This window comes from Mustelus asterias, chromosome 1 (assembly GCF_964213995.1).
Source record: "Mustelus asterias chromosome 1, sMusAst1.hap1.1, whole genome shotgun sequence".
Classification (NCBI taxonomy): Eukaryota; Metazoa; Chordata; class Chondrichthyes; order Carcharhiniformes; family Triakidae; genus Mustelus; species Mustelus asterias.
In genome coordinates, this window is record NC_135801.1 from 121,618,589 (window position 1) to 121,640,103 (window position 21,515).

General features: G+C 42.6%; 1 protein-coding gene across 1 annotated transcript in view; it reads right to left on the reverse strand.

The window, feature by feature from the left end:
- fgl1 (fibrinogen-like 1) overlaps positions 1-21,515 on the reverse strand; it is a 35,474-nt gene that overhangs the window by 2,301 nt on the left and 11,658 nt on the right. The window contains exons 4-7 of the mRNA XM_078217794.1: positions 13,292-13,451; positions 11,450-11,547; positions 1,571-1,659; positions 793-980 (exon numbers count right to left, since the gene is read on the reverse strand). Of these exons, the coding sequence (XP_078073920.1) occupies positions 793-980; positions 1,571-1,659; positions 11,450-11,547; positions 13,292-13,451 (535 nt within the window). The remainder of the gene's footprint in view (positions 1-792; positions 981-1,570; positions 1,660-11,449; positions 11,548-13,291; positions 13,452-21,515) is intronic.

Here is a 21,515-nt window from a genome sequence, read left to right on the forward strand (position 1 = left end):
CCATATCTGCCAAATGCTCATTTGTGCCATGCTGGTGATATTTTAATAGATTTCAACTGAGATGCACACTAGAAGGCCAATTTTTTGCTAATGAACATTTTTTTTTTGTTTTAACTTTTCTTTTGCCTAAAAGACACAGTTCTGTCCAAAGTTGGATTAATATTGTTATGGTGGTTTTACCATTGCCATTGCAAATCCAATTATTTCTCAATGGTCTATTTAAGTTTGGATTTAGTAAGAAGTCTCACAACACCAGGTTAAAGTCCAACAGGTTTATTTGTAGCACGAGCTTTCCAAGTGCTGCCCCTTCATCAGGTGAGTTTGGAAATATTTCAATCAGCAATAAATGTTGTACAACAGGCCAATAATTTTCCGTTCTAATTGTTTCTGTGGGCCATGCTAATTTTTTCCTCCTCAAAGATGAGAAATAACATGCATGAAAATATATCAGTGGTTGCTGAATGACAATTTGAAAAATAAGCAGCAGTTTAAATCATGACAGTGCCTTAAATTCTGCAGACATCTTCACCCGATTGAATACCTCGGGTATCATTTTCTGTGCAAAATTACATTCATTTTCACAGTTTAGCCGTAAGAAATCAAAATGGAGTAATGAACCTCCAGCTTACATCCAGACATTAAACTCCCAAGTTCCAAATGAAACTCTGGCTCGAGTATTTGTCTATTGCAAAATTAATTTTGATTGTAGCATGGACATTGCTTTAATCGATGGAAATCATCCCTTTTAAAGAGCAACGACCGTAAAACCTGGAGAATTGATCTTTCACAAACCTGTTAAACCACCATCCACCTTTATCTTCTTTTGCGCAGTTGCCATCATAACGGTCATTGTCCCTGTCCTTTGTGCTGAACCTCATACCATTGTGATTGGCCCACCATGCAACCTCTGGATGATATGTACCACTCAATGAGTCTCCTGCAGTTCCAGAATACTCACCAAAACTTAACTGGTATAAGTTCTGTGGAAGGAAAATAAAGCATAAATTAATTTTTTTTAATGATGTGCTCCTCCACCTGGGTGATTTCAAATAACCTGGTGTCATGTGATCCCTCATCTTGTTCACCCCAATCCAACACCGGCCTCTCCACAAAAAGGACAAGAGTCGCAGATGCATGGGAACACCATCACTTGCGAGTTGCCCTGTGATGAACACACCATCCTGACTTAAAATTATATCGTTGTTCCATCACTGCTGGGTCAAAATCCTGGAACTCCCTTCATAACAACACCACATGGACTTCAACAGTTCAAGAAGGCAGCTTACCACCATCCTCTCAAGGGCAATTAAGGATGGACAATAAAAATGCTGGTCAAGCCAGCGACACTCACGTTGCTTAAGAGAATTAAAGAAAAGTTAATCTAACCACGAATGAAGTTGACAGCATTTTCTCTTTTTCAAAGCTTGTAAAAAGGTTATAGGGGAAACAAGTCCAATCTAAAAGCATGTTTCTAGTGTACCCATGTAAACTGGTACAACATTATAGATTAAAATAAAAGCAAAGGATACATCAGTACATTTGCTCATCCCAGTCATTAATTAGTCCTCACCTGCTCATTTTGAACTCTGAAATTTCTATACTGGGCGTAGCGTATTCCACCATCCCAGTCATTGAGATCAAATTTCACAATATAGTCTCCTAATAGAAAAAACATAAAGTTTAATTTTCTGCCTATTCTGATGCACTTGTTATCACTAAAAAGGGGGTGAGGAAGCAAAATGCTTCCTCACCCCCTTTTTAGTGATAACTATAAATTAATGTATCATTGCTGATTTTTCCAGCCAGAAGAAATAGTTTTCCTCTATGTACTTCAGGAAAATCCTTAATTAAAAAAATCTTCCAATTCCTTTCTTTGCTCGGGTGAAAATAATTTAAGGTCACAAAACAGTGGGACACCCAGGTCAATGCCTGGATTTCTGGCAACAGTTATAATGCCTTCAAAGAACAGTACAGGAACAGGTCCTTCGGCACTCCAAGCTTGCGCTGACCATAATGCCTGCCTAAACTAAAACTGTATGCACTTATGGAGTCCGTATACTTCCTTTCCCATCCTATTCATGTATTTATCTAGATGACCCTTAAATGCAGCTATCGTACCTGCTCCCACCACCTCCCCGGACAGCGCGTTCCAGACATTCACCACCCTCTATGTTAAAAAAGAAACTCTCACATATCTCCTCTAAACTTTTCCCCACGCGCCTTAAACCTATGTCCCCTAATACTTGGCTTTTCTACCTTAGGAATGAGCATCTGACTATCCACTCTGTCCATGCCACTCATAATCTTGTAAACCTCTATCAAGTCGCACTTCAACCTCTGTCATTCCAGTGAGAACAAGTCGAGTTTATCCAACCTCTCCACCATAGCTAATATCCTCCATACCAGGCAACATCCTAGTAAACCTCTTCTGTACTCTCTCCAAAGCATCTACATTGTTCTGGCAGTGTGGCAACCAGAATTGTACACAATATTTCAAATGAAGCCTAAGGTAAGGTTCTATACAGCTGCAGCGTGACCTGCCAATTTTTATACTCAATGCCCTGACCGATGAAGGCAAGCATGCCGTATGCCGCCTTGACTACCTTATCCACCTGCGTTGCCACTTGCAGTAATCGGTGGACATGTATGCCCAGATCTCTCTGCCTGTCAAAACTCCTAAGGTTTCTACCATTTACTGTATAATTTCTTCATTTGGCAGCAGTCCACTGTGCCACCTGTATCTGAACCACCATCATAGCATACGAACATGCATTTGAATTAGGAGCAGCAGTAGGTCATTCAGCCCATCAAGCCTACTCACTCATTCAGTAAGATCATATCTGATCTGTTTGTGTTTCAAATTCCACATTCCCATCTATCCACCACACCAAAAAATTCTTGTTAGGCAAGGGAATCAGAGGTTGTTTATCTCTGCCTTAAAAATACTTAGGTGACCCTGCTTCCATTGCCTTCTGAGGCAGGGAGGTCTAAAGTCGCACAACCTTCTAAGAGAAAAATTCTCCTCATCTTTGTCCTGTCAGGGCAACTCCTGGCTCTGGGCTCACCCACCAGAGGAAATATCCTTTCTATGTTGACCTTCTCAGTCCCATTCAGGATCTTTTATACTTCGAACGTGTCACCCCTCACTTTTCAAAACTCAGTGGAAACGAGCCCAGCCTGTCCAACCTATTTCCATTAGACAACTTGCTCATTCCAGCTATCAATCTAGTAAAACTCCTCTGAACTGCCACCAATACATTTACATCCTTCCTTAAATAAAGAGACCAAAACTGCATGCAGTATTTGAGATGTAGTCTCACCAATGCTCTGTATCACTCATGCACTACATCCTTATTTTTATGTTCAGTTCTTCTCCTAATAAAGGATAACATTCCACTAGGCTTCTTGATTACATGCTGCACCTGCATACTGCACCCAGACATTGGCTGACTTTTGTTGATGCTGCATTGGGAGCTGAAACATCGACCATCAGTTGCAAATAATGGATGGGTCTGCAAGTGATTTCATGGAATTGGTCATGCTGGAGATGATGGATTCTAAGGTGCAAAACTTGAACCAAATTGGTGCTGGATTCCTCTGTTTTTTGGAATTGCGCGCAAGTTTTCTGAAAGGCTTGCCAATGCACCAAGCATTTCAATGGGCATACCCATCAGCCTTCCTCTTATACCCATGCCCCATTGAAGTCATCTTCAAATTCCTTTGCCACAGTACTCATGGGTGGCCTTGCCCTCTGATGAACTGACACTTTTCCCCTTGCCTAGCCGCAAATGACTTGTGTCAGGTGTCTCACCACATGCAGATTTCACCTCCTATACCATCTTATAAATTATGCATACAGTCAGTATCTGAGATGGTGACTGCAAGGCTGAAATTGAGTGATGGTATCTTGAAGGAGAGCGTCTTGTTGCTCCTCCACCTGTTGCTATTCCTCTACTGCCCAGCCAGGTGGCTATCTGAAAGGAGAAGGGAATGTGAGTAGAGTTGTGGTAAGGTTAGGGAGATGAAAGAGGGGCATGTTTACCCCATGTGTAATTTATAAATCAGAAGAGAGTGAGAGATGAGGAGAAGTGGAATGTGAAAATACAGTTATCTTCAATGGTTTCAGTCCCACTATTCGCCACGGTCTCGATAATGGATGCTCCAATGTGTCGAGCACTGTCTCTTCCACGAGGATAAGAACATATAGCTATATCTGGTTACATTCTGCTGCCTCAATTATGTTCCTTCTGGTCCTGCAAGAGAGAGAGACGTGTCACTGAGTATGGTGCAATGTGTTTGGATGATGTGGCTGCCCATGTTGATTAGCTGGCAGTGTTTGCAAGCTGTGAGATGTGGTGTGAGGCCTGCAGCAGTGCTAAGTATGTGAGAGTGAAGTAAAGCTATGAATGTAGGGGAGTTATGATTGACAGAAATTGTGAGTAGGTGAGAAAGTGATGCACTGACCAGTATGTGAGGCTAGAGAGGCAGGTGGTAGGAAATGGCATTCGAAGATCTAGCCAGAGACCATAGTCACTTATATGAATTTATTGGCCCAGATCTTCCAATCAGGATTGGAAATCCGATTTCGGACTCTGACCAGAGAAAAAGAAAATGCACACCTGCCTTCCACTGATATTTCAGGCAATCCTCTGATGGAGAATTTTTCTCATCCAACCCAATGCAACAAACCTTGGAGATAGCATAGCAGACAATCCATAAACAGGCCATCATGGGATGTGGGCATTGCTGGCTGGGCCAGCATTTATTGCCCATCTCTAATTGCCCTGGAACTGAGTACCTTGTCAGGCCATTTCCTAGAGCATTTAAGAGTCAACCACGTTGCTATGGGTCTGGAGTCACCTTTAAGCCAGACCATGTAAGGATGGCAGCTTTCCTCCCTAGCTTTCCTTAAAGACATTCGTGAACCAGATGGGTTTTTACAACTATCGACAATGGTTTCTTTTCATTCCAAATTTTCATTTAATTCAAATTTCACCATCCACCATGGTGGGATTCAAACCTGAGTTCCAAGAGCATTACCCTGGGTCAGTGGATTACTAGCCCATTGACAATACCACTACTCCATTGCCTCCCATAAAGGAGCTTGCCATTGACTGCTGTCCCTATTTGATCGCACTGCCTTCTGAGGGTTTATCTGGATGGCGTTCTGGCCTCTGAGGAAAAAGGACATCCCTCTTTCTCTCTCCCTCCTCTATTAAGGTCTACTGTTTACTCCAAGAACCCTGCAGCATGCTCTCTCCCCTACTGCACCACTATTCACTTTTCTTACTGCTCAGAGTCTCTTCCACAAACGGCTCCAGTCGCTGCTTCAGCCAGGATGCACTTCCCATTTAAGTAGTGCAAGCTGGCTTGAAGTGATGGCAGTGTTGCACAAACTTGGGTCCCTGTTGAGGCATGCATCCACTCAACAGAACATTTAGTGCTAGCTGCATGCAGCAAATATACAAATTGGCAAAGCAGCATGAAGTTGGTGGAGCAGGCTTGAAGAGCCAAATGGTCTACTCCTGCTCCTATTTATATGGTGTGGAGATGCCGGCGTTGGACTTGGGTAAGCACAGTTGTGAGACTTCTTACTGTGCTTACCTATTTATATGGCCCAGATGAACTGTATCCGAGGCTGCTGTGTGAGGCAAGAGAGGAGATTGCAGGGGCCCTGACACTAATTTTCAGATCCTCTCTGGCCACAGGAGAAGTACTAGAGGACTGGAGGACAGCTAATGTGGTAACATTATTCAAGAAGGGAAGCAGGGAAAAAATGGGTAATTACAGGCCACTGAATCTAACAGTGATCAGGAAATTATTGGAAATAATTCTGAGAGAATTAATCTCCATTTGGGGAGGCAAAGATTACTCAAGGATAGTCAATTTGTCTTTGTCTGGGGGAGATCATGTCTAATAAATTTGATTGAATTTTCCAAGAGGTGACTAGGGCAGTGCAGTTGATGTTTACATGGACTTCAGTAAGACTTTTGACAAGGTCCCGCATGGGAGACTGGTCAAGAAGGTAAGAGCTCATGGGATCCAGGGCAATTTGGCAAATTGGATCCACAATTGACTCAGTGGAAGGAGGCAGAGAGTGACAGTCGAAGGTTGGTTTGTGACTGGAAGCCTGTGTCAAGTGGTGTACCGCAGGGATCGGTGCTGGGTTATTGCTGTTTGTAGTGTACATTAATGAACTGGACATAAATGTCCATGTAGGATCAGTACATTTGCAGAAGTCACAAAAATTGTTGGTGCGGTGTATGTAGCCCATTTTGATGCAGTTCAAGTTGCAACCCTATAGGAAGGATGTGATTGCACTAGAAAGGCTGCAGAGGGGATGTGCCTGGACTGGAGTGTTTTTAAGAGGCTACTTGGGTTGAGTTGTTTTCTTTAGAGCAGAGAAGGCTGAGGTATACATAATTATGAGGGACATAGAGTAGATAGGAAGAAGCCTTTCCCCCAGTAGAGGGGTCAATAACAGTGGGCATAGATTTAAGGTAAGGGGCAGGAGATTTAGAGGGGATTTGAGGAAAAACTTCTCCCATAAGGTGGTGGGAATCTGGAACTCACTACCTGAAAGGCTGGTGGAAGTGAGAACCCTCGCAACATTTATGATGCATTTGGATGAGCACTTCAAATGCCATAGCATACAAGGTTACGGACAAAGTGGTGGAAAATGGGAGTAGAATAGATAGGTGTTTGATTGGCCAGTGCAGACATGATGGGCTGAAGGGCAACTTGCTGTGCTGTTATTTATTACTCTATTTCTTATGTCCTTATGGGTGCAGATTAAGTACACATCATCATCCCTGTGCCCATTCTTAGCTGCTTTCAAATCAACCACCCCTCCCCCAGCCTTTGTGGCATATCTACAGTGCACTCTCATGCTAAATTATATATAAGTTTATATCTGAGATCAGTACATTTTTGATAGATAAGGATATTAAGAGTTATGGACCCAAGGTACTTTGGATAAAGATCAACCATGATCTCACTGAACAGGCTTTTTTAGAATAGCAGAGCATTTACAATATAATCCATTAAGGGGAAATCATGCCTGACAAATTTATTAGAATTCTTTGAATTGGTAATGAGCAGGATAGATACTTGGATTTCCAAAAGGCATTCAATGACATACTGCACAAAAGGCTTTTTAATAAGATAAGAGCCCATGGTGTTGGAGGTAAATTAGCATGGATATAGGATTGGCAAACTGATAGAAGTCAGAGACTTGAGATAAGAGGGGCATTTTCACGATGACAACCTGCAACTCGTGCAGTGCCAAAGGGGATCAGTGCTGGGGCCACAATTATTTACAATAATGTTTTTGACGAGAAGTGAATATATTATTACCAAATTTGCAGATGACAGAAAAGTAGGTAGGAAGGCAAGAGGCGAGAATGACACAGAGTCCAGAGGGATACTGACAGGATAGGAATAATTTTGGAAGGAATAACTTTGGAAGGAATAATAGTAAAATGGACTATTATTTAAATGGTGAAAAATTACAACATGCTACTGTGCAGAGGGACCTGGGGGTCCTTGTGCATGAATCGCAAAAACTCAGTTTGCAGGTGCAGCAGGTGATCAAGAAGGCAAATGGAATGTTGGCCTTTATCGCAAAGGGGATGGAGGAAAAAAGCAGGGAGGTCTTGCTGCAGTTGTACAGGGTACTGGTGAGGCCACAACTGGAGTACTGTGTGCAATTTTGGTCCCCTTGTTTGCGAAAGGATATATTGGCCTTGGAGGGAGTACAGAGAAGGTTCATCAGGTTGATACCGGAGATGAGGGGGTTAGCTTATGAGGAGAGATTGAGTAGATTGGACCTGTACTCGTTGGAGTTTAGAAGGCTGAGGGGAAATCTTATAGAGACATATAAGATAATGAAGGGGCTCGACAGGGTAGAGGCAGAGAGATTCTTTCCACTTAGAAAGGAAACAAGAACTAGAGGTCACAGCCTCAAAATAAGGGGGAGTCAGTTTAGAACAGAATTGAGGAGGAACTTCTTCTCTGAGGGTAGTGAATCTCTGGAATTCTCTGTCCATTGAAGCAGTGGAGGCTACCTCGTTAAATTTTTTAAAATACTTTTCCAATTCAATCAAATCAAATCCAATTCAGAGTCTCAACAAGTTGAGACATTTCAGATCCAGGCTGACAAGACAGGGCGAGCGACCAAACCACCCTGTCCTGGGCCTGATCTACATGAGCCAAGCTGATTGGAGAAGGGGGAGGATCCTCCTCCAAGAATTGAGCTCATTTGCATCTTAGTCAAAAGGCCGAGATGCCGCTTTAAAAAATTGCTTCATATGAAACATATGAAGCTTCAGTATAACCTAATGACCTCAACCAAGTGCGGCCGACCAAGTGCGGCCGACCATACTACACTTGATCTTAGCCAAAAGGTCGAGATATGTTTAAGTCACAGGTAGATAGATTTCTGATCAATAAGGGAATTAAGGGCTATGGGGAGCGGGCGGGTAAGTGGAACTAAACCACTATCAGATCAGCCATGATCTTATTGAATGGCGGGGCAGGCTCAAGGGGCTAGATGGCCTACTCCTGCTCCTATTTCTTATGTTCTTATGTACTTATATAGGTGTGTGGGCAAAAATATGGCAGATGGCATATAATATCAAAAAATGAGAAGTTACGTACATTGGTAGGAAGAATAAGAGATCTGAATTTTATTTAAATGGAGAAAACTGCAGCACAGAGGGATTTGGGAATCCTCGTGCATAAATCACAAAAAGCTAGCATGCAAGTTCAGCAGGTAATTGGGAGGGCAAATGGAATGTTAGCCTTTACTTCAAAGGGATTGGAATATAAAAATAGGGAAGCCCTACGAAAGTTATACACGGCACTCGTTAGACCACACATGGACTACTGTGAATGGTTTGGGTCCCCCTCATCTAAGGAAAGATATACTGGCATTGGAAGCAGTCCAGAGGAGGTTCCCTAATTTGATCCTGGGTATGGAGGAATTTTCTTATGAGGAGAGGATGGGCCTGTACTCAGTGGAGTTTAGAAGCGAGATGACCTTATTGAGACATATAGGATTCTCAGGGAACTTGACAGGGTAGATGCTGAGAGGTTGTTTCTCTTTGGCAGAGCATAGGACCAGAGGGCACAATCTCAGAGTAAAGGATCATCCTTTTAATACTGAAATGAGGAGGAATTTCTTCTGAGGGTAGTTAATCTGTGGAATTCTTTACCAGTCATGAAGTATGTTCAAGGCTGAGATCGACAGATTTTTAATCAATAATGAAATTGAGGGTTATGGGGATAAGGCAGGAAAGTGGAATTGAGAACTATCATAGATCAGTCATGATCTCGTTGAATGGCAGAGCAGACTCGATGGGCAGGATGGCCTACTTCTGCTCCTACATCTTATGGTTTTATGGAATGACCTACTCCTGTTCCTACATTCCTCTAATTAAAAATACTTAAAAAGCTTTAAATAAAACTGAAGGAACAATTAAAATATTTGAATACATTTTTAAAAATCTGACATGCACTTACCTATTACATTTTATATTACGTTGCTTATAGCTTGGTTCAGGTACCTTGTGTTCTGCAAGTATGGTCAGGCTTCAGTGCCTATTCCAGTAAGGTCTTATTTTCATTAGTTAAGCCAGAAAGGGACAGGGGAAGATAATGAAGCCATGCAGCAAATTGCCCCACTGCCTCTACAACAAAAATGGGACAATTTTGAGGTAATCAACCACACCCTCCAACCCTCCTATTATATGCATTCCATGGGGTGAGGATATGGTGGCCTAAAAAGTCCATGTTCAGTGGAGGCAAAGGAAAATCTTCAAAGCAGTTTTTGGGGTAGAAATGAGTGGATTCCCAGGGGAAAATCCAACCCACGGTAAATGAATGCATTCAACAAATTTTAAAAAGATATTTTGAGTAATTCTGGTGACTCAGAATCAGTTATTCATGTCTTTTGTGAAGAGTGAAGCAAAGTACGAATTTAATTTCTCAGCTATTTCTTTATTCCCCATTATGAATTCTCCCATTTCTGGTTGTAAGGGGCCTACATTCGTTTTTGTCAATCTTTTTGTCTTTATATACCTATAGAAACTTTTACAGTCAGTTTTTCTGTTCCCCACTAGCTTTCATACTTTATTTTTCCCTTCTTAATCAATCCTTTGGTCTGCCTTTGCTGAAATTTAAACTGCTCCCAATCCTCAAGCCTATTGCTTTTTCTTGCCAATTTGTTTGCTTCTTCCTTGAGTCTGATGCTATCTCTAATTTCCCTTATAGCCACAATTCCTTTACACTCTTGCACCAAACAGGAATAAATAACTTCTGGAGTTCACCTATTTGTTCCTTAAAAGCCTGCCATTGCCTGTCCACTGTCTGTCCTTTCAGTAATATTTCCCAGTCCATCATGGCCAATTCATGTCTCATACCATCATAGTTACCTTGATTGAGATTTAGGAACCTGGTCTCAGAATCAACTCCATCACTATCCACCATGACAAAGAATTCTATCGTATTATGGTCATTTATCCTCAAGGTTCTCTCACAACTGGATTGCCAACTAATCCTTTCTCATTGCACAATACCGAGTCCAAGGTGGCCTGTTTCCATGTTCCCATGGTTCCTCAATGTATTGATCCAGAAATTCCTCCTCTATTGTACTGTGACTAATTTGACTCTCCCAGTCTATATGCAGATTAAAGTCACACACAAACACAGATGTTCCTTTAACACATGCATCTCTGATGTCCTGTCTAATGCTATTCGCAGCATTACCACTACAGTTTGGTGGTCTGTATACCACCCCCACAAATGTTCTTTGCCCCTTGGTGTTTCTTAACTCGATCCATACAGATTCCACATTGTCTGTGTCTTTCTTTCCTCAATATCATTTCAGTATCTTCTTTAATCAACGATTCAACTCCACCACCTTTTCCTTTCTGTCTGTCTGTCTTCCTAAACACTCAATGTTTAGTTCCCATCCTTGGTCATTTTGATGCCATGTCTCCATAATGCCAACTAAATCATACCCCTTTACATCTACCTGTGCAACTAATTCATCCATTCTCATTTGATGAAAAACTGACTTCTGCTAATCCTTCATTTGCATATCCCCATATCCTGCCTTTGGCATTTGTTATGGAAAAATCTGGTCTTGCTCACCCTCCGGTGAAGGCCAAAAAGCAGAAATGTTATGGGCCTACACAGATGAAGATTAGCCCGTTCGTGCTGACTCCTTTTGAAGGTCTGTAAGCTGATAAACATTTTCCACTACTTTACAGAGAAGGCATGAAACTTTAATTTGAACACTTTAGCTTCCGCACAATTTAACTTCCAAACTATGAAACTTCAATCTGAACATTTTAACTTCCACATAATCATGGCAGCTATTATTATAACCTGAAATATTAATTCATATTTCAGTTAGAACTATGAACAAAGATATTAAAATACTTGCCCTGTGACGTAAGGTAATTCAAATGATCATTTCCAATCCAATGTTCTCCACTGAGATTTTGAAAGTTTCCAAAGCCTTGCTTGTAATCAGACCAGACTCTAGATCATAAATGAGCAATGTATTATGTACTTCATTGTTGTTGAGAGTAAACTCATAGCAGCATGTATCAGAAAGGACTGAAATCTTACGTACAATCCTCACCTGGGATTATTTCAAAAACAGGATTTACTACCTCAGTGAAAATCTGTACGCTATTCATCATGAACCTAACCTACTTAAATTGTTGAAAATGATTTAATACTGAGCACAATTGAGCAGTCAACTGCTGATCAACTTGAGATGTTAAAATGGGATTATATCATATGAACTGCCAGTGATAGTCTTGTACGTCTTCAAGCTTGACGAAAATGTGCATACATTATTAATTTTATATATGCACATCCATTATTAACTTCCACAAACATCTATTATTGATTATACACCAACATAAATAATTCATTAGAAATGGAAACACATCAACTGCGCTAATTGTATTTAAATAGTAACCCCCTGTAAAACAAAGATAATTTCTTCAGAATTCCTGGGCTTGGTAAGATAAATGAGGTTCATGTCAGGGAGAAAGAAATTTGGTGAAACATACACTTCTGCTGGGATTCGGGGCTATTTACTGATGGGGGCAGGGGTAGGTGGGATGTTGTGGCATACATGGGGAGATAGTTATTTCAAAGTCTGCAAACGGTGTGTTGAAAGTAGCGTCAGATGATGAAAATGATTCAATATTTCAGAAGAAAACAACAAGCCAAACATAAAAATTGTCATTTCGTGAGTCTACACTGGTTATTTGGCTTAAAAATGGACTTTAGCCTTCAGTAAAAATGAATAATTAAAAAGTATTCTAAAAGTTATTGATTTATTTTTGTTGATTTCTTCCAGTTTTGAAAACATTTGACAGAGCCACTAGGCTGAGCAAGCTGAATTCAAATGAATAGGTAACGTCAGCCTCTCACACTCCTGACCTCTCTCACTCTGGCTAGCCTCATGATACCAAGCATAGATTCATCTAAAGTCCATCCTCCATTAGCTCCTATTCAGGGACTGCCTGTAGTCCCAGCAGTGGCCATTGTGTGTGCCTGCTGTTGCTGGGATTACAGAATGGCTGGCCAATAGGCTTGCCTGGCAGTCCTCTGAGGTCGGACATCCTTCCGAGATAGCTTAAGTTTCATCCTTAGCCAAGCATTAAGTGGATGCAGGGCAGTCAGCCTTCGGGTGGGTGGGATCCCGACTGACTTTTCAGTTTGGGGTTTATGGGGAATACTGCACCTTGTAAAATCCAGCCTTAAGTTTTCAATATCTTATCTTAATATCCATTACGTTTTACAATAAATTTCAAATGCAAGCATAGTTTTCAAAAGACAATTTTAACTTGTTTAAGAAGTGGCTCTATCAAAGCAACAATTCTTTAAGAAACATACTCCCGTTTTTAAAAAAAACGAGGAAATATCCAGCTTAATCGGTGACAGATACAAATGTCAGTATCTGATAACAGCAACGTTAGGACTAAGCAAATTGCAATGGAAAATTGAATTTTGATGATCTGGGGAGGAATGTTGAACATTTTTACCATAAGAAAGAAGGATCAACGATATCTGAGTGTTTTATAAAGGGTAACCTCAGCAGTACAATAAGCACCACCCCCTGTCCATCAGCCGCATTGTTCAAATGGAGATTTGTTTTGCTTATTATTCCTTTTCATTTTTAAAATCATTTTTACTCACAGATTAATTTGTCCAAACATGCACAAGATGTGTTATCTAACATAATTTGTTTAAAACAAAATCAAACCTGTCAAAGTCTTCACTGCCATCATTCCGTCTCTGGATGACAGTCCAGCCACCACCATCTGTCATGTCACAGTACACGATGAAACTTGTGGGAGATGCCAATGGTTGAATTCTGTAAAATTTACTCCACCTATTTCCACTGTTGAAGACCTCTGCACAATCTTTATCAAAAATAACATTTCAGAATTTGCTCAGTTTGCTTGCATTATTTCTGAGGAAGAGCTCAAAAGAGGAGGGAATAGGTGTAAGGGATTAGGGAGAAGGACAGAAAAAAGAGAGAACATGAAAGGAAAAGGAAGAAAGGCGGAAGGGGATGGGAAGATGAGGTAAAAACAGAAAGTGCTGAAAAAAATTAGCAGGTCTGGCAACATCTGTGGAGAGAGAAACAGAGTTAATATTTCAAGTCAGTAAGTCATACAGTACAGAAGAGGCCCTTCGGCCCATTCAGTCTGCATTGACTCTCCTACCCTCCCAGGCAGTGCATTCCAGACAACAACAATTTCTGGGTGAAAGGATTTCTCCTCAAATCCCCTCTAAATCTCCTGCCCCTCACCTTAAAAGTTTGACCATTCAACTAAGGTGAACAGCTGCTTCAGATCCATCCTGGCAATAGCCCTCATAATCCATACACAAAGAACAAAGAACAATACAGCACAGGAACAGGCCCTTCGGCCCTCCAAGCCCGCGCCGCTCCCTGGTCCAAACTAGACCATTCTTTTGTATCCCTCCATTCCCACTCCGTTCATATGGCTGTCTAGATAAGTCTTAAACGTTCCCAGTGTGTCCGCCTCCACCACCTTGCCTGGCAGCGCATTCCAGGCCCCCACCACCCTCTGTGTAAAATATATCCTTCTGATATCTGTGTTAAACCTCCCCCCCTTCACCTTGAACCTATGACCCCTCATGAACGTCACCACCGACCTGGGGAAAAGCTTCCCACCGTTCACCCTATCTATGCCTTTCATAATTTTATACACCTCTATCAAGTCTCCCCTCATCATCCGTCTTTCCAGGGAGAACAACCCAAGTTTACCCAATCTCTCCTCATAACTAAGCCCCTCCATACCAGGCAACATCCTGGTAAACCTCCTCTGTATTCTCTCCAAAGCCTCCACGTCCTTCTGGTACTGTGGCGATCAGAACTGGACGCAGTATTCCAAATGCGGCCGAACCAACGTTCTATACATCTGCAACATCAGACCCCAACTTTTATACTCTATGCCCCATCCTATAAAGGCAAGCATGCCATATGCCTTCTTCACCACCTTCTCCACCTGTGACGTCACTTTCAAGGATCTGTGGACTTGCACACCCAGGTCCCTCTGCGTATCTACACCCTTTATGGTTCTGCCATTTATCGTATAGCTCCTCCCTACATTATTTCTACCAAAATGCATCACTTCGCATTTATCAGGATTGAACTCCATCTGCCATTTCTTTGCCCGAATTTCCAGCCTATCTATATCCTTCTGTAGCTTCTGACAATGCTCCTCACTATCTGCAAGTCCTGCCAATTTTGTGTCGTCCGCAAACTTACTGATCACCCCAGTTACACCTTCTTCCAGATCATTTATATAAATCACAAACAGCAGAGGTCCCAATACAGAGCCCTGCAATACACCTCAATCAGGTCCCCCCTCAGCCTTTGCTACTCTATAGAAAACAACTGAAGCCTATTCAGCTCTCTTCATAGCTCAAATGCTCCATCACAGACTGTGGTGAACCATCGTTGGTTCCCACTAGATAGTACTGAGCCAGGGTCTGGCCAGTACTACAAGTATGTATATATGTTGCTGGTGGGGTTAGGGATGGGTTGTTCTACTTGTTGCTGTTGGGGTTAGGGTTGGGCTGTTACACCTGTATTATAGTTATTATGGTACATCCCAGTCGGGCTCCGCCTCCTGGGAGAGGTATAAAGGTCACTGCTCTGTCTGGGACCCCTCAGTCTGGGATCGTGTACTATACATGGTAGCTTCGTTGTAACAGTAAATAAAAACCTTTATTTCCTGAGCATCTCAAGCCTCGTGTGTGATAACGCGCATCACAGACAACATCCTGGTGAATCTCCTCTGCACCTCTCCAGTGCAATCACATTTTTGCTATAGCGAGGTAACCAGAATTGTACGCAGTCCTCCAGCTGTGGCCTAACCAATGTTTTGTACAGCTCCAACATAACCTCTCTGCTCTTATTATCTATGCCACAACTGATAAAGGTAAGTATTATGTATGCCCTCTTAACTACCCTATTCATTCATCCTGCCACCTTCAAGGATCTGTGGACAAGCACCCCCCCACGAACCTTCTGTTTTTCTAAGCTTCCTAGAGCCTGCCATTCATTGAGTATTTCCTTCTCTTGTTACTCTTTCCAGAGTGCATCACCTTGCACTTTTCAGGGTTAAATTCCATCTGCCATTGATCAGCCCATCTGACCAACACATATACAGCTCCCTGAAACCCAAAACCTCCTTCCTCACTTTTAACTACCCTGCCAATCTTCAAGACTTCCGCAAACTTACTTATCATCGACCCACACTCTTTATATCTTTAGAAGATGAGGGATTGGAATTGGGGGAAAAAGAGTGAAGGGATGTAAGGACAGGGAAATTCTCACTTTGGTGGGGGAGGGGATTTATTCTTGAGATAGGAGTAACAATCCACTCACTGATGGATGGTGTGGGTGGTGGCGAAAAGTGAAATTGACCTGGGAGGCAGGAAAGCAGTTGTGTCACTAAAGTGGGGTGTACAGCAAGGAATAATGTGAGCAATAATGTTGTCAATATATCTTTAGATTTCCAGCACAGCAGGGAGACCCGAGGCTCGACCCACCGAACTTGATTAAGCATGGCTGTCTGCAGAGGGCTCAGATTCTTGGGGTCATGAACCAGACAACAGTGTTAAGGGATGAAGAATGGCAGAAATTCAATGTGCCTTATTTTTTTCTGCATTAATTTAAAGGATATGAGCTTCACTGACAAAGCCAGCATTCATTGCCCATCCCTAATTTCCCTCGAGAAGGTGGTGGCGAGTCATCTTCTTGAACCGCAGCAGTCCATTTGGTGTAGGTACACTCAGTGTTGTTAGGGAGGGAGTTCCAGAAGTTTGACCCAGTGACAGTGAAGGAACAGTGATATCATTCCAAGTCAGGATTGTGTTGGCTTGAAAAAGAACTTTCAGGCAATGATGTTCCCATGCATCCAATGCCCTTGTCCTTGTTAGTGGTAGAGGTTTTGTTGGAAGGTACTGTTGAAGGAGCCTTGGATACTTGTTGCAGTACATCTTTTAGATGGTACACACTGCATCCACTGTCCTCTGTGGTGGAGGGAATTAAGGTTTAAGGTGGTGGATGGGGTGCCGATCCTGAATGGTGTTGAGCTTCTTGAGTGTTGTTAGAGCTGCACTCATCCAGGCAAGTTAACAGTATCACACTCCTGACATGTGCCTTTTAGGTGGTGGACAGGCTTTGGGGATTCAGGAGGTGAGTTCCTGCCCAGAATTCCCAACCTCTGACTTGCTTTTGCAGTCAAAGTGTTTACATGGCAGGTCCAGTTATGTTTTTAGTCAATATTACCACCCTCTCCCCCAGGATATTGATGGTGGGGGATTCAGTGATGGTAATGTCATTGAGTGTCAAGGGGAGATGGTTAGATTTTCTCATGTTGGAGATGGTCATTGCCTGGAACCTCTACAACATGAATGCTATTTACCACTTATCAGTCCAAGCCTGAATAGTGTCCAGGTCTTGCTACATTTGAACATGTACTGCTTCAGTATCTGATGAGTTCTGAATGATGCTGAATATTATGCAATCATCAGCTAAAATTTCCACTTCTGAATCATTTAGGTTGTGCCACACAACACATCAGACAGTATCCTGTGTGAAAATGGCACTTTGACTGCACAAGGACTGTGCAGTGGCCACTCCAGCAATACTGCCATGGACAGATAAATTGGTGAGGGTGAAGTCAAATAGATTTTTTTCCTTCAACACATGCTGCAGGCCTCTTCATTCTGACAGAAAAAGTCTTTCAGTTCTTGGCCAGTTTGGTCAATAGTGGTGTTGCCCTCAGTTCTTCTTTCAATCGGTGTTCAACATTGGTAATCAGCAGGTGGTGTCCTTGACCTGATGCCATGACAGTCAATGATTAGGATTCAGAATACTCCTTCCAATTATTCCACTGTTGAACCACTTTTGGGGGATCTGGTCTGCTGGTGCCTCATGACATACCCAGAGATTGTGATGGAGTAATCTCAGACATTGACTGTTCTGTATGATTCAGTGAGTCTGACAATGACGAGCTGTTGCTAAACTAGTCTGTGGGACAGCTCTCCCACCTTTTGCAGAGGAGGACTTTACAGCCCATTTCAAAGGGGAATTGAGATGTAGGCCAGATCAGGAAGGACAGAAGATTTTCTTCTCTCACAATCCAGTAGTTTCATGGTCACTTCTAGCTTTTTATTCGAGGATTTGAATTCCACCAGCTGTCATAGTGAGATTTGAACTCCTGTCTTTGAAGCATCAGTCTGGGTCTCTGGAATACTAAAAACACTGCCATTCCTAAATAGTCTCTCATATCTTATATGGTTTGATAATTAATCTTTATCTACAACTGGCATTTAATCTTTTACATCTGTTGAGTTATACAAGAGCTTTAAATCTGGCCTTCATATTTCTGTCATAGAGGTTTACAGCATGGAAACAGGACTGTGTTTGTTTGGCCCAACTTGTCCATGCCATCCTTACTTTTTTTTAAAAACCCCTAAGCTAATCCCAATTGCCCGCATTTGGCCCATATCCCTCTACACACATTGTACCCATGTAACTATCTAAATGCTTTTTAAAAGACAAAATTGTACCCGCCTATACTACTACCTCTGGCAGCTTGTTCCAGACACTCACCACCCTCTGTGAAAAAATGGTCCCTCTGGACACTTTTGTACCTCTCCCCTCTCACCTTAAACCTATGCCCTCTAGTTTTAGACTCCCCCACCTTTGGGAAAAGATATTGACGATCTACCTTGTCTATGCCCCTCATTATTTTATAGACCTCTATAAGGTCACCCGTCAGCCTCCTACGCTCCAGAGAAAAAAGTCCCAGTCTATTCAGCCTCTCCTTATAACTCAATCCATCAAGTCCTGGTAGAACATAAGAAGTAGGAACAGGAGTAGGCCATCTAGCCCCTCGAGCCTGCCCCGCCATTCAATAAGATCATGGCTGATCTGAAGTGGATCAGTTCCACTTACCCACCTGATCCCCATAACCCCTAATTCCCTGACCGATCAGGAATCCATTTATCCGTGATTTAAACATATTCAACGAGGTAGCCTGCACCATTTCAGAGATTCACTTCCAGAGATTCACCACCCTCTGAGAGAAGAAGTTTCTCCTCAACTCTGTCCTAAACTGACCCCCCTTTATTTTGAGGTTGTGCCCTCTAGTTCCAGCTTCCTTTCTAAGTGGAAAGAATCTCTCTACCTCTACCCTATCCAGCCCCTTCATTATCTTATAGGTCTCTATAAGATCCCCCCCAGCGTTCTAAATTCCAACGAGTACAAACCCAATCTGCTCAGTCTCTCCTCACAATCAACAGCCCTCCTCATCTCCGGTATCAACCTGGTGAACCTTCTCTGCACTCCCTCCAAGGCCAATATATCCTTCCGCAAATAAGGGGACCAATACTGCACACAGTATTCCAGCTGCGGCCTCACCAATACCCTGTACAGATGCAGCATGACATCTCTGCTTTTATATTCTATCCCCCTTGCGATATAAGCCAACATCCCATTTGCTTCTTGATCACCTGTTGCACCTGCAGACTGGGTTTTTGCGTCTCGTGCACAAGGACCCCCAGGTCCCTTTGCACAGTAGCATGTTGTAATTTTTTTCCATTTAGATAATAATCCAATTTGCTATTATTTCCTCCAAAGTGAATAACCTCGCATTTGTCAACGTTATACTCCATCTGCCAGATCCTCGCCCACTCACTCAGCCTGTCCAAATCTCTCTGCAGACCTTCTACGCCCTCCACACGATTCACTTTTCCACTTATCTTTGTGTTGTCTGCAAACTTTGTTACCCTACACTCAGTCCCCTCCTCCAGATCGTCTATATAAATGGTAAATAGTTGAGGTCCCAGTACCGATCCCTGTGGCGCGCCACTAGTTACCATCCGCCAACCAGAAAAGCACCCATTTATTCCGACTCTCTGCTTCCTGTCGCATAGCCAATCCCCAATCCACGCTAACACCCTACCCCCAACTCCATGTGACCCAATCTTCTTCAGCAACCTTTTGTGAGGCACCTTATCAAACGCCTTTTGGAAATCCAAAAACACAGCATCCACCGGTTCCCCTCCGTCAACCGCACTAGTCACATCTTCATAAAAATCCAACAAGTTCGTCAAGCACGACTTTCCCCTCATGAATCCATGCTGCGTCTGCTTAATCGAACAATTCTTATCCAGATGGCCTGCTATTTCTTCTTTAATGATGAATTCCAGCATTTTCCCAACTACAGACGTTAAGCTAATTGGCCTGTAGTTACCCGCCTTTTGTCTATTTCCTTTTTTAAACAGCGGCGTAACATTAGCCGTTTTCCAATCCACCGGCACTACCCCAGAATCCAATGAATTTTGATAAATAACCACTAACGCATCCGCTATTACCTCTGACATTTCTTTCAGTACCCTGGGATGCATTCCATCTGGGCCCGGGGACTTGTCCACCTTCAGTCCCGTTGATCTACCAAGCACTGCCTCCCTGGTAACATTAATTGTATTGAGTACCTCTCCTCCTACCAACCCTCTATCGTTAATATTCGGTAAACTATTTGTGTCTTCCACCGTGAAGACCGACACAAAAAACTTATTTAAAGTTTCAGCTATTTCCTCCTTTCCCACTATTAAATCCCCCCTCTCGTCCTCCAAGGGTCCAACATTCACTCTCACCACTCTATTCCTTTTTATATATTTTCATTTCTGCACTCTTTTTTTCTGTTTAATAATATCCTTTCTATAATAGGGTGACCAGAACTGCACACAGTATTCCAAGTGTGGCCTTACCAATGTCTTGTACAACTTCAACAAGACGTCCCAACTCCTGTATTCAATGTTCTGACCGATGAAACCAAGCATGCCGAATGCCTTCTTCACCACTCTGTCCACCTGTGACTCCAATTTCAAGGAGCTATGAACGTGTACCCCTAGATCTCTTTGTTCTGTAACTCTCCCCAACGCCCTACCATTAACTGAGTAAGTCCTGTCCTGGTTCAATCTACCAAAATGCATTACCTCGCATTTGTCCAAATTAAACTCCATCTGCCATTTGTCAGCCCACTGGCCCAATTGATCAAGATCCCGCTGCAATTGGAGATAACCTTGCTCACTGTCCACCATGCCACCAATCTTGGTGTCATCTGCAAACTTACTAACCATGCCCCCTATATTCCCATCCAAATCATTAATATAAATGACAAATAACAGTGGGCCCAGCACTGATCCCTGAGGCACACCGCTGATCACAAGCCTCCAGTTTGAAAAACAACTCTCTACAACCAATTTTGTATCCATTTAGATACCTCACCCTGGATCCCGTGAGATTTAACTTTATGCAACAACCTACCATGCGGTACCTTGTCAAAGGCCTTGCTAAAGTCCATGTAGACAACATCAACTGCACTGCCCTCATCCACCTTCTTGGTTACCCCTTCAAAAAACTCAATTAAATTTGTGAGACATGATTTTCCACTCTCACAGCCATGCATCTCTAAATGCCTGTAGATCCTGTCTCTCAAAATACCTTCCAACAATTTACCCACCACAGATGTGAGGCTAACTGGCCTGTAGTTCCCAGGGTTTTCGCTGCAGCCCTTTTTAAACAAAGGCACAACATTTGCCACTCTCCAATCTTCAGGTACCTCACACGTGACTATCGATGATTCAAATATCTCTGCTAGGGGACCCGCAATTTCCTCCCTAGCCTCCCACAACATCCTGGGAGATACCTCATCAGGTCCCGCAGATTTATCTACCTTGATGCGCTTTAAGACTTCCAGCACCTCCTTCTCTCTAATATGTACACTCCTCAAGACATCAATATTTAATTCCCCAAGTTCCCTTACATTCATGCTTTTCTCAACAGTAAATACTGATGAGAAATATTCATTTAGGATCTCGCCCATCTCTTGTGGATCTGCACATAGATGACCTTGTTGATCCTTAAGAGGCCC